The sequence below is a fragment of the Tachypleus tridentatus genome, chromosome 13 (genome assembly GCF_004210375.1).
Source record: "Tachypleus tridentatus isolate NWPU-2018 chromosome 13, ASM421037v1, whole genome shotgun sequence".
NCBI classification, from domain to species: domain Eukaryota; kingdom Metazoa; phylum Arthropoda; class Merostomata; order Xiphosura; family Limulidae; genus Tachypleus; species Tachypleus tridentatus.
The window spans coordinates 92,211,496-92,230,183 of NC_134837.1; the positions used below are offsets into that span (position 1 = coordinate 92,211,496).

The 18,688-nt window shown below is 34.1% G+C and overlaps 1 protein-coding gene across 1 annotated transcript in view; it reads left to right on the forward strand.

Moving 5' to 3' along the window:
* LOC143236909 (cadherin-related tumor suppressor-like) overlaps positions 1–18,688 on the forward strand; it is a 128,950-nt gene that overhangs the window by 86,849 nt on the left and 23,413 nt on the right. Inside the window, exons 6-9 of the mRNA XM_076475587.1 lie at positions 7,387–7,567; positions 9,467–9,717; positions 11,103–12,788; positions 16,200–16,439. Of these exons, the coding sequence (XP_076331702.1) occupies positions 7,387–7,567; positions 9,467–9,717; positions 11,103–12,788; positions 16,200–16,439 (2,358 nt within the window). The remainder of the gene's footprint in view (positions 1–7,386; positions 7,568–9,466; positions 9,718–11,102; positions 12,789–16,199; positions 16,440–18,688) is intronic.

Genomic DNA, 18,688 nt, shown 5'->3' on the forward strand with positions numbered 1-18,688 from the left:
GATATCCACAGAGAAATAAAGTTTAATAAGATGTGTTTGGACTATCCTAATAAACTTACACAGAGTTGTTTTTAATACATCTTCTCAAACTTCTATAAGAATAACATACCTTGAAAATGAACACTCTTCTTGGGCAGACGCGTTGATGCTCAAGATACTTATATAATTATCCTTCTATCTACCCATCCGTTGAGGAAGACGTCGTCAATCAACGATGGGTGTATCAAGGAATGTCTGTGTTTGCAGCTTTTAACTTCAGACTAGACATCCATTTCTATATGGAGTTGAATACAGACAAAGTTTTATTTCTTGCCCCAAGACCCCTCTAGACTCTTAAGTACACGGTGTAAGGCAACGAATACGAGACACGAATTAGTGAAAATCTTGTTAACTATGCACTAGCTCTAACGTATTGGCTTCGGTAGGTGATATGTCAGATACTCTGTGGTTTTAATATCTTTTGCTTTACCCTCCAAACAAGGGCTATATAAACGGCCTCGAGGGACAAGATTGTGTTAGTCTATACCTGTACAATCTAAACAGTGATGAACATCGGTAATAAATCTTCAACCAGCTGGCTTTTTTCAAACAATATACTTGGAGCCCATCGAATAGAGAATCTAAATTTTTTTTTTTTTCCAGTAGTACAACAATGCAGCAAAACTAAATTATACCGCCATTTCAAGTAAGTCGACATTTTTCTTAATGTAAATTATATGCTTAGACTGAAACACCATATTAAAGAATTTTTAACGCAAAGCAAGACAGTTGAATCTTAGGCTTAACAACATTAAGCTTGGGCTGGACTAGATCAGGAACACAACGCGATAAAAATATAGTTGTGTAACGTAACGTAATAAATCCTAAACAGCATATGTATAAGCCCCCCAATTTCTTTCGTACATTCAAAGAAGTAACACCATAAAACCATAAAAAATGTGTTTTCTTGAGCTTTTTTTTTCTGTTTAACAATAAAAATGCCACATGAAGGAACCGTTTCTTTTTGTTTTTTAACGAACTTTGAGTATGTGTGGAATCTGTCATTAAAATGGAGAAATATATAACCTTTGTGTAAAATTTACACGTTTGCAGTTTTCATAATGGATAAATAACGTGTGTGCGGGTGAACTAAAACATGTTCAGAAAATATTACATCGTCATATGATTTTGAGGTCAGGTGGTTAAGGCACTCGAATCGTAATCTGAGGGTCGCGGGTTCGAGTCCCTGTCATATTAAACATCCTCGCTCTTTAGCCGTGGGGACGTTATAATGTGACGATCAATCCCACTATTCGTTGGTAAAAGAGTAGCCCAAGAGTTGGCTGTGGGTGGTGATGACTAGTTGCCTTCCCTCTAGTATTACACTGCTAAATTAGGGATGGCTAGCGCAGACAGCCGTCTTGTAGTCTTGCGCGTAATTCAAATCAAACCAAACGACATGATTTTGTAATCTGTATGATGACTAATTGCAGGTAAAATGTAAGAGTGAATAACTGTTGATTATTAATAAGATCTCGGTGAAATAAAAGTGTTTGAAAAGGTTACTAATGCCAGTAAGTTGCTTCACAACAGCTGTCACAGCGTGAACTATATTAAACTGAAGTGTAATTTTTCATTAATTTTACTTACATTACACATGGTTCAGGGCAAATATTTTTAACACTGTGATATTTGTTAGTTTATTTTAATATGAGATATCTATTATTATTTTCTCAAATTAATATCGTCATTTTTCAAAATAAGTGAAAAACCTGCAATCTAGTTTTTTTTTATTTTGGTAGGGGACAAGCGATGACGGCGTCAAAGAATCTAAAAAAAGAAAAGAAAATAACATGCCAAATCCATTACATATTCTATATCCTAATACCAATGTCTTTGTACCGCCTGATATGTAACAGAAGTAGTAGAGGTTAGGACGCATTTAAAATTGGCAAATTACTTTACAACAATTTGTTCCAGTGTGAAATTTAATGAAACGTAATTGATCGCACTAACTTACGTGCGAAAATATATAAAATTATGTCATAAGCGTTATCGAAGGAAACTAAAAACTTATTATTTTGTTTGTCGAATCTTACTCAATAAAGAATCTCAAAAGGTTACTCCCTTAGCCTTCTCTAATTTTGAAGTGATAGACTAGAAGTATACCACTTGGTATACCTTTTACCAACGAGTGGTGTGATTGACCAGCTGAAAGAGTAAGATGACGAGATTCGCGCCTGCGATCTCCAGATCGCAATTTGAGCACTTAATCACCCAACCAAGACTAATTACCGCTTGAAACAAAGATAATATAAGATTAAATATCATTTGTGTACTAAACGAGATATAATGTCCATAGAAAATATGCAACATAACGTGTTGATTTTTTTTTTCAATTCTGTAGTCGTTTTCTAACTTTTCAACAATCTTATACAATATTAATAATTATACATGATAATCAGTTGTTGTGAATGTCATTTTACATAATATTCAAGTCTGACTTTAAAAGCCTTTCATTGGTTCAACTGCAAGTGTGAAAGCTTACATCGTTAAAAGCTGTGTCGATATCCCTGGTGGCCACAGCATAGATAATCCATGATGTAGCTTTGTACTTAACAAAAGACAAAGTGACTTGGAAAAGCGAACAAAATTTGTTTCTTCATTAATTAGCCCTTGTAAAACGCTATTGTTTTCAGTGTTGTCTTCTTAAAAAGGACGAGTTTCATTCACATTTGAATCTAAGAAACATTTTAACATGCATTCAGAGAATTTGCATTTTTTAATTAATAGAATATGGCCCTATCTAGGCTTCCTCAACTATTACCAGTAAGAAGTAAATTTTAGAAATGAAGTGTATAGTGAATGATTATTTGTACTAACTATGTATTAGGTTGAAAAATGAATCACGATTTATTTCACCAAATCAAATAATATATATGGTTGACATTTAAATTTAGTAATTAATGCATCAATTGAGATTCTATAGGACAGATGGAGCCACAAGCAAACATAAATGAAATTACGTAATATACAAAATGTAAATACGAGAAAAAAAGTAACAGAATTAACGAAAATAATTATCATTATGGAGCAGATGTGTACTTCACAGATATTTTCCAATTCGAGTAAAAAGTCCATAACACAATTTCAACTTAAATGGAAGCCCGATGTTTAGTTAAATATATTATTGGATTTTCTCCTCATTACTACAACTACTTTCATGCTTCTTATTGTATAGGTAATAGTATTGCTCACACACTTTTGTTTTATTTTGTTAAACAAAAACACAATAAAGTTTTTTGTTTTAAATCCTTACCAGATGACCCATTGGTTAAAATTATGGTTTAAATGTCCCAAAGTTGTCACCAGTTATCCATACCACATAAAGTTATATTGCTGTTTCAAACTTTTCGTTTCACAAAATATTTCTCATGTGATCACTTATTTCCAGTAATGGAGCTGGATGTAATCCAGATCCTTTCCAAATTAGTATATATTTATCATACGGTTACAGGATAAAACACAACTTGTCTCTAAACATGATATTGCTCCAAAATTAGATACTGTGGTCTATTTGTTTCTGAAACCTTTACAAGCAAGTTGTATCATAACTTGCTGTGAGTGAAATGCCCGGCACATAGGCCGTCCTTTTTTAAGTCTGTTTTCAAACATCTTTACATTAACACTGGGTAAAATTGCAGTTACAAACATGTGATACATTTTTGAAGCAGTTATATGAGGACTTCGATGAGCCAGAATCGACCGTTTGTTTTGTTGTGGATAAATGTGTACCTTTCTTAAATATACGAGATTACGCTATTAGTTATGAATCGGTTCCACATTTTTCTTACGACACTTCCAAACGCTTGTAGTCAATTTGCAATAGCTTGCTGTAATTATTTGGTTTCAACTTGTCTGATAATTCAACACATGAATGAAACATGTAAATATATTTTTTTGAAGCCAAGCATATATTTGAAGAATGATTTAAACTTTTAATTTGTTTAAAAGAAGTAGCAGATAAATAACTATACATCACTACATGTTGCATAGGTTGAATAATTAAATATTTGCATTTTAACTCATATTAATTGACGATCAAATGTTTGATTTATAGCAATGAAATAAGATATGTGATTGGCAGCAGTTTACGCTTCTTACAAATTCCGATTATTCTTTAACTGGGCCTGACATGTCCAGATGGTTAAGGCGCTCGACTTGTAATCTGAAGGTTGTGGGTTTGCCTTTAGTCATTTGTGGTGAATGATGGTGAATTGCTCTACATTGTAGAGTCTACAACATAATGCTAGAATCTGAACTTACTCTTTTGCCATTGAAACTCATTTTGGACAATATATATGTGGTTGTTATTAAATAGGATAAATAGCTTATGTTACTAATTCGTTCCTGAATGCCCAGCATGGCCAGGTGGTTGAGGCACTCGACTCGTATCCGAGGGTCACTGGTTCGAACTTTTGTTACATCGTACATGTTCACCCTTTCAGCCCCGTGGGGGTGTTATAATGTGACGCTCAATCCCACTATTTGTTGGTAAAAGAGTAGCCCAAGAGTTAGCGGTGGGTGGTGAAGACGAGCTGCCTTCCCACTAGTCTTACACAGCAAAATTAAGGACGGCTAGCGCAGATATCCCTTGTGTAGCTTTGCGCGAAATTCAAAACCAAACCAAACTTTCCTGAAATACGATCTGTGAATTCACTTGCTTACTCTGAGTCGCACCTTCAAAATTGCTGCATATGAACATTGATAATATAAATCTAAGCTCTAAAATGAACCCTAGTATTGATAGTATGTCCTCGTCGACACTGTATGTAGCAAGTGTATTTTGGTTGATATATTATAGCATATTCTCTTTCGTTTTCACTCATAGGTTCTCAGAATTACATTACCATCTTGAAAGAGTGTTTTTTAATCATAGATGTAAGACACCATTGTATATACGACACGAGTGGAACAAACATTTAAGTACACAGTAGATGTATTTCACCTTTCAAAATTATTCAAACCTTATCAAAAGAAGTTTTTTTTTCTTACCATTACACCACCTCACTCACTGTCTACAATTTTAGTTCTGAACATTACTGGTATAATTTGATATTAATATTTGAGATAAGTGATCATTTTCGAGTTGGCTGACGGTTTCCACACGGAAGTTTTATAGTATATACTTCGAAGGATACAACTGCATATGTTGCCATGATGATAGGCTTTAAAAGAATGTCTATCAATATCGACTTTGACAAGATACGTTTTCAAACGGTTAGTCAGAGAAAGATGTTTGATTGACAACGATAGTGTTTGGTGGGCACTTTTCATTCCCCTTTGGAAGTTACAGAAGGATATTTACTCTTACCCATTATCTATCATACAAATTTTGAAATGACTGAATTTCTAAAATTTAGACAATTACATGAAACGTAACATGATAATTTATTTTGCACACGCATATAAGAGAAATGTTCAAAAATATGATTTAGATAATAATGGTAAAGTAGCCAGTCAAAGCAAATTTCCTTTGTTATAAGGTTAGTTATGAATCTTTCACACATAATCATTTTTGTAATCAGAATTAATTGCTAGATATATGCTTGATTTCCACATTGAACAATAGTACTTTTAAGCAAAGCGAAAATTATATCTTTGTTTCCCAGTTACGTTTTTCGCCAATACACAACATATATGTCACTGAATCGAACGCCTGATTCTAGCGTTGTAAGTCCGTTGACGTACAGCTCTTCCAGTGAGAACAACCATTGAATAATAATAATAATAATCAGGATCATAAATTTCCCTTTGGTTCCCAAGTAGTGTCAATGTTATTACATTATTTCGTATATTTCTTGAACGTTTATATTTTCATGCGTTAGAAATACGTATGTCAATCACAAATGTCGGTTAACACAACAAACTTTCTAGAAACTGCATGGCAGCGATCACTAACTGCCTCTGCAAAAACATAACATGAGATTCATATTCGTTAAAGAGAGAGTGACATCATTACGGGCCCGGCATGGCCAGGTGGGTTAAGGCGTTCGACTCGTAATCTGAGGGTTGCGGTTTCGAATCACGGTCGCATCAAACATGCTCGCCCTTTCAGCCGTTGAGGTGTTATATTGTATCGGTCAATCCCACTATTCGTTGGTAAAAGAGTAGTCCAAGAGTTGGCGGTGGATGGTGATGACTAAATGACTTTCATCTAGTCTTACACTGATAAATTAGGGACGGCTACCATAGATAGCTCTCGAGTAGCTTTGTGCGAAATTCAAAAACAGTGTGTGTTTTTCTTTTAGCAAAGCCACAAAGGCTATCTGCTCAGCCCACGGAGGGGAATCGAACTTCTGATTTTAGCGTTGTAAATCCGGAGACATACCGCTGTACTAGCGGGAGGCAATTCAAAAACAAACAAACAGATATCATTACGTTTTAGACACCAACATTTTATGTACATTAATAAGAGATTAGCTTTTAAATATAATTTAAATTCTGAGGATCGTATTTCACTAATATTAACATTTTCTTTCAGGTAATTATTATTCGAGATTTTGACCTTGAACCATGAGAATAAGTTATGTGTTATTTTAAATTGGCTGTGTTTCAACATTATTTCCCTTTTCAAATATTACTTATTTACACTCTGCTAATTTCACTATAGAGAAGGTAAATTAACGCGTGCTTGCGTTCAAATCGACTTGTTTTGTCTGCCACAGAATTATATAATGATTCCAAAATGGTTCTCGTATGAAAGGGAATACCGACAATTAATACCAACTGTTAGCCTAAGTTTTTACATATTACATGCATTAAGTAGAAAAAATGAAACTAATGTATTAAGGTCTTATTTAAGTAACAGGGAAAATATCTTTAATCACTAACTTTCATCAGTATTTTATCAAGTAAAAAAGGAAAATGTCACCACAGACTCCTATTAGCAACAAACAGTATCGCTTCTTAAGCCTTCTTAGTAAAGGGTGGAACAAGTGTATTTTACACAAGTATATATAATTCACTTACTATCTAAAATTATGTTAGTTCGAATAGTGCAGAAACAGAGACGCAGGGCACATTTTCTAATTTGTATTGGATTCTAATGGATAAGTGATTGATACAATGTATTGTAAGTATGAAATAATCTGTATATGCCAAAGGAGTTTTAAGAATTATATCTAACTGAATAATAAAGGAAGAACACGCAAATTAAGACTAAAGTCAGTTATCTTGCTGGACAGATTTGTTTAGTTAATGTTGTAATGTATGCTAATCTGTTTTTTAACTTATATTTCTTTTAGGTTATCTATACTTTAACGAAATAAAAATTATATATTTTGAGACAAAAGAACTACTTGCTAAGTAGGAGAGGGATTATATCTTGCCTTTTTAACCCCTCAGGGACTCCTCGCCAGACGGGTACAGGAACAGTGACCGTCGTGGTCAGTGACGTGAATGACAATGAACCCACGTTCGAGAAGAGTCATTATACAGCAGACGTGAAGGAAAACTTGGCTGCTGGCACCCAGGTCATTTTAGTTACTGCTACTGACGAAGACTCGGGAAACAACGGTCTTCTCAGGTTAACAGATCTATTCCATCTCAGCTTCGAAATACATGTCTTATCGATAAATTGAAACTGCTTATCTAGGTGTGACATACAACATCTTAGGTAGAGGATGTACTGAATCACTATTTGATCTGTGATTAAAGTCATACCGCCGGTAATCTGATCACAGTTGCAAAACGTATGAAAAGAGTCAATACGCTTGTGTTGACACCATCTAGTTAACATAGTAGAGGTAGATAATTTTTTTAAAGAGATTATATACGGAAAAATAAAGCTGAAGCTACTTCTTACCTAGCATCTATTGTTATAGCTTAAGCTAAGACATGTAATTTCTGCTCCTCAGAATTTACATATATACACACATACATAAGCCGCAAAAAATTCATATATAGATTTTGCAAGTTTAACGTACTGTTTGCTGAAGTGCGAGGCATCAAAAGAAATAAATATATATGAAAGATATAAAAACAAAACAAAAACTAAACATTCATGAAAAATAGATTAAAATTATAAAACGACTTTGAGAAGTGCTATAGAAATAGAGTGTCTGCTAAAAGGCTCCCAGTTTTCAAACCACTAATGCAAAAGATCTAATCCGGGTTGCTTTCAGACCCACAAATTTATGGTAAAAATATAAACCCTATAAGATATGTATACAAGGAACCCGTATTTAGACAAACCTCATGCTTTGTTAATAACTACCTATTAAAAACATTTACAAAGTGTAAAATCTCCATTATAATGAAATCAAAACTATTAACCTATAATCTTGGATAGCTGAGTGTAGTAGCTATTTATCTTATGATGTGGAAATTCAGTGAAAACTCTTATAGAGACTGTATACAAAGTGTACCATGTATATACTATGTCATCGTTTTTATTATATTTCAATGCCTATACACACACTTCTGAGATTAATGGCATTAAAAATATTTTCTAATTGGTAATTTTCTTCACAACAATGTACAATGTTTTAAATCAATGTTTGATCCTCATAAATGCATTTAACTCTTATGAGCATCCAAATAAGTGAGTTATTTATGGTGACAGCAGTACAGAGTTTAAGAAACTTTACCACATCAAAAGCAAACAAGTTATCTGACGATAACGGTAATTGTTCGGACTTACAACGCTCAAATCAGGGTTCGATTCCACTTAGTTGACACAGCAGTAGCCCAATGTGACTTTGCTATAAGAAAGCACACAGAAAAGAAAACAAAAAGATGTAAAGAACGGTAATGTTGTTCACTGTATTGCGTAAGCTGTGTAATGCGGATGAATGATTTCGAATGATGTTTTCATTATAATGTGCCCCCTGCTAGTACAGCGGTAAGTCTACGGATTTACAACGCTCAAATGAGGAGTTTGATTCCCTCCGTGGGCGGCCCGGCATGGCCAAGCGTGTTAAGGCGTGCGACTCGTAATCTGAGGGTCGCGAGTTCGCATCCCCGTCGCGCCAAACATGCTCGCCCTTTCAGCCATGGGGGCGTTATAATGCGACGGTCAATCCCACTATTCGTTGGTAAAAGAGTAGCCCAAGTGTTGATGGTGGGTGGTGATGACTATCTGCCTTCTCTCTAGTCTTACACTGCTAAATTAGGGACGGCTAGCACAGATAGCCCTCGAATAGCTTTGTGCGAAATTCAAAAACAAACCCTCGGTGGGCTCAGCGGTAGCCCCATGTAGCTTTACTTTAAGAAAACACACACACACATTATATTACGGGAAATCTATATTATGTTATTTGGTTTTTTAGTAGTTCTAAAAAAAAAGAGGTACAAATAATTTTAAAACTTGCAATATTTAAAACTGGATTTATTTTGGGCTGCTCACATCACTAGTAATAACGGGATTATATTCTTAACCACAATAAATATATATTTTTAAACCGTATCATCTCCGATATTTCAGGTACAGCTTAATCGGAGATCTAGATAAATTTACTGTTGATTCCAATACGGGAGCCATATTCACGCGGGTTTCCTTAGACAGAGAGGAATGTAGCCGGTACGAGATGACATTGGTGGCAAAGGACAGTGGATTGACTATTGAACATTCCACTAGTGTAAATATCACAGTTCATGTGGAAGACGAGAATGACAACAAACCCATGTTAGCCGAAGAACATTCGGTTATTTATATTCCCGATAGTTCAACAGGTGGTAAGTTCATTGCTCATCTTTTTCTTATTTCTCGGATGTTAGATTTTTGTCTTGTTTTAAGTATAATACATTAAAATGATATATATGAAAAAGAGATATGCGATAGAAATAATTATGAAGTGCTTAGGTGGCTTGTAGACAAAGATTAAACCTGACTTGGGCTTGTGGTTAGGGTACTTGACTCACAATAATCCTTTTATCGGACATGTCGGTTCTTTCAGGCATATAGTTATTATAATATGACGGTCAATCCCACTATTCGTTGGTAAAAAGTAGTTCTAGAGTTGGTAGTGGATGATGTATACTAATCTTTTCCTTCTAGTTTATCATTACAAAATTAGAGAAGGCTAACGAAGATAGCCCTCTTGTAGCTTTGCACGAAACTCAGCAGCACAAACTGACTAAGTCGGTGCCAAGCATGCTCGCCCTTTTCAGCAGTAGATATATTATAATGTAACTATCAATCCAATTATTCGTTGACAAAGAATATCCAAGAGCTTACAGTAGGTACCGTCAGTTGTTTTCCTTCTGGCTGGCAGTTAAAATAAAAATAAAAAACTTTGCTGGCACTCTTGAGCGTTTAAAACTTTATGTAAACAAGTTAAAACTGAAATACGACTTACAAGTAATATTGTAATCTTTGTTTTGTTTTTAATATATATACCGTGATTAAATTTCTGCATCATTGTATTAATATAGCAAATTTTAACTTATTAATTAATTGATATCAAAACGTTAAAAATATTCTAGGGTAAATATAATTAAAATACTTAAACAATCACAGTATTTCAGTATACAATCAAATACACAATATACAATTTTTCACACTCCTCAGGATTACGTGACGTGATTCGATGTCGAAACATGTAGAGTATTCGTTTTAAAGCCGTTGATCGGTCTTAGAAAAAAGTTTTCGATTTTATACTGAAAAAATTGATCGATTGGGTATTCTAGACCTTAATTAATTACTTAAATATAATAAGTACTTGATCATTTTCTGACATTCAGATACATTATAGGCTCGGCTTGGGCAAATAGTTTGGGCGCTTGACTCGCAATCTGAGGGTTGTAGATTCTAATCTCCGTCTCACAAAACAAGTTTGCCATTTCAGCCGTAGGGGCGTTATAATGTAACTGTCAATCCCACTGTTCATCGGTAAAATAGTAACCCAAGATTGGAAAGTGGTAGTGATAACTAGCTGTCTTCCCTCTAGTCTTTCACTGCCAAATTAGGGGCGGTTAATGCAGGTATCCCTCGTGTAGCTTTGCGCGAAATTCAAAAACAAAGACTTGATACTTTTATTATTAGTACTCTAACAAGACCTTTAAATACTTTTCTGATTCTCATGATTTGTAGTGTAATTCTCATTTCTTTCTGTTTCTAGGTCATTTTGTTTTCGGAACTCATGCTCACGATCCTGACACAGGTGTGAACAGTAGGTTAGTCTATCATTTATCGGGGACAGATGCTGATAAGTTCCAAATCAATCAAGACACCGGAGTAGTCAAGCTAGTCCAGAAACTTAAACCCAATCACGAAGGATACCATCTAGAGATTCATGCTACTGATAGCAGTCCATATCCTCTTTCAGCTAGCGCCAAGGTCGAAGTCTATCTTCGGCCGTCAGATCTTTTTCCACGCTTTAGTTCAGGAATTCGTAGTTTTATATTCTCAGAAATGGCTCAAAATCTAACAGTAACGACCGTTTCAGCGACTTCTCCCAAATCTGGTGATAAAGGAATTATATCATATCACATTGCAGGTGGTAACGTTGGAAATGCCTTAACCGTCAACTCTCAGAATGGAGAAGTGCGAATAACCAGTGGTTTGGATTACGAAACGCTGCCTCAATATGAAGTATGGGTGGAAGCCAGAGATAGCGATTTACCTTTTCTCAGAACTGCCACCAAACTTATTATACAGACCACAGATGCCAACGATAACGTGCCAATGTTTACATCTGAAGTCTTTAATGCTTCTGTTATGGAAGAAAATGATCCTCCACAGTTTGTTGCTGTTGTTCAAGCACAAGACGCCGACCAGGGAAAGAACGGAAATGTTTTTTACAAGTTTCATGAGTCAGTAAGTTTCGACAGTCCTTTTGCTTTGGATTCTGAAACAGGAGAGATTTTTACAAACGCCAAATTGAACAGAGAGTCACTAGAGTTATATAAACTGGTCGTCGAGGCCATTGACCACGGTCTACCTCAAAATACAGGTACAACTACTGTGTTTGTGACGGTTTTAGATAAGAATGATAATCCTCCACGGTTTACGCGGCTCTTCAGTGTCAACGTCACAGAGAATGCGCCTCTGGGATCTTTTGTAATCCAAGTAACGTCGTCAGACAAGGACGTCAGTGTAAATGCAAATGCTTCATATAGCTTTACCGACAACCCGGGAGGGAAGTTTCATATCGACCCACTGTCAGGAAATGTCTCTGTTGCTGGCATATTAGACAGAGAACTTAGGGACGAGTACATTTTAAAGGTTGCAGCTGTAGACGGCTCCTGGAGAGCTGAAACTCCACTCACTATTTCTGTCCAAGATGTTAACGACAATCCCCCTGAATTTACGGAAAATATTTATAGCTTTAACTTTCCAGAACTCCAACATCCAATATCTTTTATTGGTCAAGTAGCCGCTTCTGATCAAGATAAGCATGGGCTTAACTCATTCGTTACGTACTCTTTAAAGAGACCATCCGATTTCTTCCGTATTGACCCTGGAACGGGTGAAATTTTCAGCAAGCAGGTACTAAATTATAGACGCACATCGAGAGTTTCCCCAGAAAATCAGTATACTCTGTATGTGATAGCTACAGATCAAGGAAAGCCACCTCTGTCCACCCAAGTCACAGTGGTGATCAATGTTGTGGATTCTAACAATAATCTTCCTCGTTTTGATAAACCTAGCTATTTCTCTCCAGTCCCGGAAAGCACGGAAGTTGGTACATCTGTCCTTCAAGTCACGGCTAGAGACAACGAGGACGTTGGAGTGAATGCTGAAATTGAGTACCTCAAGGCAGGTGGAAATGGATCTGATTACTTTTACATTCACAAAACAACAGGTTGGTCTCTATTTCAAAAAAAAATATAACATTTCCATAGTTTCGCTTTCTAGTAATTTTAAATATATATGTTTTCTTCGAAATCTTAGTGTTCACCTAACTTTCGATTTTTTTTTGTTCATGTCGTATTGAATCATCAGTTTAGGACATGCTGTAAAACAGTAATTTTCAGGGTTGTATCATGTGTCTCAATTAATTATGCGTGTAAAGTTTTTAAGGAACGTAACTTTTTTTTTTAAATTTAGAATTTACGTGTAAGCATAACTCACATTTTAATTTATTTCTCGATGGTTTTATGGCCGTGGAATACTTGTAGTATGCATGTATGTTTCTTCTCACCGAATTACATAATTTAATTAGATTAATCAGCCTTAAATCAAAGTACAACCACTAAAAACGTGGAGTAGCAGGACTTTATTTTCTGCTGTCAAGGAAGTACAGGCGGGGCTTATTTTACCTGACAAGTAAACACAATCGCTTTACCTATTGGATTAATGGTTATTGTTACAATCGACCACAAGTCACAAAAGCAAACAGCTTCTGAGCCACTACTGTATCTGCTTCATACCCTTAGTAATGGAAGAAATGTCATCAGCTGAACACAGGAAATATTGATTGTTTAACATCTTGCTACACATTCTTCTTTACTTTCACTAATAGGTTGTTACAATTAGTTATATATAATTTTAAAAAGAAAATGCTGTGAAGAATTTGTAATATAAAATAAAGCTAAATGAAATAAAATAATATGTATTATGGAGTAAGCTTATAATTCGTGTACGAAAGGTGTTTTGTATTTGAATGCAAAACTGCATAAAATATAAAATCAATGCTGTGTATTTGAAGTAATTAAAACAGTTAAGTGACCTGTGTAGACTAGTCACACATGAGGTTACGTACGATGAGTTCTGAACAAATCTGATGGTTATGTGGAGCGTCTCAACGAATACGAGGCTAAACCTATTTCACAACACGTGATATATACTAAAACCCTATAGTAAAAATAGACATTGAACCGAATTGTCTGATCAAAAATGACAAAACGATTGACTTTTCTTATAAGAAACATCAGATATAGCGACGCTTTCAAAACCTGAATATCGGGAAAAAGTATTAAACCTCAACAGGGTGACGGTTATCGTTACTTTCAGCATCTAAAAACAAATAAAGAAACCCACACACAAACAACTATACCATTCTCACTGCTGTCTGAGATGGGTTTCTGAAAGATGACAAATTGATTTCCTAAATATCTTGTCTTTCCAGCATTGTACTGTTTGTCTATTCACCCATTCCTAATGCATATGTTGGCGTAACCCCTACTTTCTCCCTCCTAGTTCCATTTCTGCATTGGTTAATGAAGTTTCCAAAGCTTCCCATGCTCGAAAACACATTACTCTTTTAACAATAAGGGTTTCCGGTTCTACTTTGCAATTTTTATAAATTTAATTTAAGTTAAAACGAATTACAGTATACCAACTAATATAAGTTCACTCTGATATTTTACTTAGGATGTTTTAGGCTATCTTGCTTTCTAAATGTTTCCGCCTTAAGATAAGTTTATTGGCTTTATAAAGAACTTACATGAATTCAATCTTCCAGTACATTACAGTCACAATTAATTATATACCTGGTTAAATTAAGAGATATATTAAGAATAACAATTATAAAAGCGTTTTTGTTGTTGGTGCTCTTAATTTACCAGCACCATGTGCCATAGAAAGAATTATAAGTGAAATATCTCACTTTGCTCGAAATACGAGAAAAACTAGCATATGAAAATTAGAATTTACGAATAATTACAAATAATACCTAATACTGACAAAAGTTAAACGATCAAACACTATGATAAACTTATAAGCAGTAAAAAACAAAACGACGTTTCTTGGCAAATGAAAGGTAAGACCTTTATTATAGGTTGCATCCGACAAGTTTCAGTAACTAGTCGACTGTAACCTATAATAAAGATTTTACCTTTCATTGTACCAAAAAACGCTACTTTTGTGTTGTTGTTTTTTTTACCCTCAATATAGTAGCACAAAGTGCCTGAAAAGAAATTATATTGTAAATTTTCTGATTTTTTAGCAAAATGCTTATGGGGCAAGACTTGAGTCGTAGTTACACCTATAGAGTATGTCCAAAGATTAAGACAGCTTAGTACTTCACGAACATTGTCCAATAAAAAGTGGGCAGTTTAATAAAAAAAAATGGAGGATGAATTTCGTATTTTGCTGGTGTTTTATAGGCTGTTATTGACCTTCATGATACAGGGAGAGAAAGAAACAGTCGTAATATCTGAACAGGATCGACTGGTTCAACCTGTTTTCAAAATGGGCGGCCGATTTTGATCGAGACAGGTCTAAGGTGTATAGAAACAAGCAGTTGGCAATATTTTAAATATTTTTCATTTCTGAAACAAAATTATCCATACATCGAAGCGAGAAATTATTATTCTATTAATAAGAAAATAGAAATTTATTCCGCTACCATAATCTCAGTTATGATCAGTTATATGTTTTGTAAATCACTCACCAATTTATAGAGTGAGTATAGTTAACGAGCATTATAGGTATTTGTTCTTACATGTTACAATATAAAAAAAGAAACATATTATATAAAGTATTGAGTGTAGTTACAGAATATACTTTATAAGTATATATTTATATTTATAAATATACTTTATAAGCGTATTGTACTTCGCTTTTTCTAGGTATTCCAACGAAAGTATAAACAATTAATCATCTTTAACATGGAAAAGCTCAAATAGAAATTTTACTTCATCAGGCTGGCATATTAAACCAGTTCAAAGTTGTCATACGAAACGTTGGAATTAAATAACTTTCTTGAGTATAATAACGTTAGGAAAATACTTTTTCCCCCTACAACACCTACAATCTAGTTTCGAAAAAGAAAACACGTTCATATTTTAGTGTACTAGTTATTTGTTCAACATGGAAATATATATATGTGTATAAACACACACCATTTTTCATGATCAGTGATTTTGCTAGTGTAAACCAGTTTAATCAAGTGATTTGTACTTATCATTAATTTTATTTAAGTTACTAACTACTCAGATGATTACAAATAGTTTTAATTTTATTTTTATTCTTTAATTAACTTTTAGGAATTTCTTACATTTATATCAACTGATTATTTATTTCATCCATTAACTTTATTCATAATAGCCTATACTCAAAAGCAACGTGAGTGTATTCAAGTATATGCATTTTTATCCAACTAAAGTCTTTTTTTTCTCATGAATCCTCACTGAGGTATTAATTTTTATATAAGGTTAATACAATATATCTCGTCAAATTTATATTAATAACTTATTATTATGTCAACGAACTCAAATTCAGTAAGTTTCTCAATGAAACGTTATTAACATATTAAGATGTTATTCCATAGGATGGGTGACTGTTGGGGACAGCCTCCTTCGTCACAGAGACCACTGGTACATCCTAAAGTTGCGGGCAGTTGATCAAGGTGTACCCCCCAAGTCTTCGGAGGTCATAATTACTTTTGTTGTTACCGGAGAAAACAAACACCCGCCTGTTTTTACAGCTCTTAGTTACCAAGTGATCGTTGCTGAAAATGAGCAGATCAGCTCAGAAATCATTGCCGTGAAAGCAACAGACGCAGATGAAGGTAGTTTCCAGTCATTTCATTATGATAATTTTGGACACTTTTACTTATTTTTAACTTTGCTTAGTTAACAGATTTCATAATTTGTCTTTATTACCTAGATTGGATTGAATAATTAAAACATAGGTTGCGTAAAATGAAGTAAAATAATTTGAAAATATTATTTTTTCCAGTTTTATCAAATGTTTGCTTATTTTATAAGTATTTAAGAATGCGGCGGGTTCAGTATATTACGTACTATAATTTATTTCGGATGAGTCTCCGTTTTATTATGTTATGTATTACAATTTGATGTAACCAGAAATTTGAATTTGAAGTTAAAAGCTAATTGAATGTCGGTATGTATCAAATTTATTACATTTACCAACAAGATTGATACACAGTTTTCTTTTTTAACACATATATATATTAGTTTACAAATAATAATCGAATTTACAATAAAGATATAAAAGTTTTACAAGCTTACAAACAATACTGGAACTGAATATTTTATCGAAGGTTCACGATAAGCGAATTATTTCTATGATGATACACAGGTATACTTCACTTGACAGGAAGCAAGCTAGCTCCTTTACACGTTAACTTTTTGCACCGGCGAAAATATCTAATGTGCTCATAGAAAAACTAACGTTCGAAGTTAATTCTCTGAAGTTGAATGGTTTGTAATGTTCGAAATCTATAAACGCTCTTGTCAATCTGTAGTTTTCACATTAATGAATGTTTGTCACAGTTATAGCTTTCTGTAGCTAACTGTAGCAAAACAACAATATATCATTGTTGTTTTATTTGTTTATTTGTGAATTTCACACTAAGCTACACAAGGGTTAACTGCACTAGTCGTCCCTAATTTAATTTAATAGTAAACCTATTACTAATTTAATCAAGAAAAGCGAGAATATATCTGATCAGTTAATATTCCTGTAAATTCTAAGAACTTATGTTTAAAAAAGAATATTAAAAAATATATCAAACACACTATTTCTGTATTATTTAATGCTGATGTGATCTTTCTCGTAATACCAGAGCTTGCTAATTCGGCCAGGTTTAGGTTAAGACAGACAAAGAAGTGGTTGAGACGTTATTTATGCTATCAAATAGCAGCTGTTATTAAAATTAAAAAGCACTGAAGAACTGCAAAATATTAAATATTAAACTATTTTACCAAATCATGAAAAATATTAAATATGCGGTATTGTTTTATTATTATTTATTATCAAGCACAAAAATACACAAAGGGCGATTTGTGATCTGCCCATCACGGATATCGGAACCCGATTTCTAGCAGCAGAAGTCCGTAGACATACTACTTTGAAACTGGGAGGTAAAATACACGCATAATTCTAATCGTTATTTATTTTACTATAAAAAATAAATAATTAAATAATAAACGTAGAGAAACTGATTAGCAGAAATCATTTGCAAAAAATCTTTATACTAATACTTAGGAAAGTAAAATTCATAACTTACATAGTATAGAAAAAAAAAAGAACAAACAGTATAAGATACCCGCGCTTTGCTGCAAGGTTCAAAGTTCCATCCACCCCAAATACACCTCTCATGATTTACAAAGTCCCTAGTGGCATAGCGGTATGTCTACGGACTTACAACGTTAGAAACCGGATTTCGATAGCCGTGATAGGCAAAACATAGATAGCTTATTGCGTAGTTTTGTGCTTAAATTCAAACAAACAAACAAAACATTATTCTCAGTTATTTATACAGTCACCCTACTCGAAAAAAAGAAAACCCGTTAAGACCCGTGATACTCGAACATGTGTGCCACTTTAAGTCCTGATGGCCTGTAAGTGAAGTTTCGATCACAGTTTCAATCGTGCGCCCCCGAGATCTTGAATGGAGCTAAAATAATAAAATCAATGTTCTATTCATGTTCAGTAGCATACAGATCTAATTCTAGAAATTAACCATGCCAGAATAACACCTAATAGGTGATATATTCACCTTATTACGTCCTTTTTATGGGAACATAGATTAAAAACACAACGAGTCTGTACTACCAAGTTTTGTCATTCTCACTCCAAACTGTGGGAGAAATTCACAAGCTACCAAATAAATTCATATAAAACGTGGACCTTCTATTTCATATTCACACCAAGCAGTATTTTGGGTTCACTCGTAAAAAAAAAAAATCTTGGGACTTCTTGAACTCTTCACAAAATATATGATAAGTTATTTATTGCCTGTGTAATTTTTATATTATAAATAATCTGAGCTATGATCACATGAAAATGTAT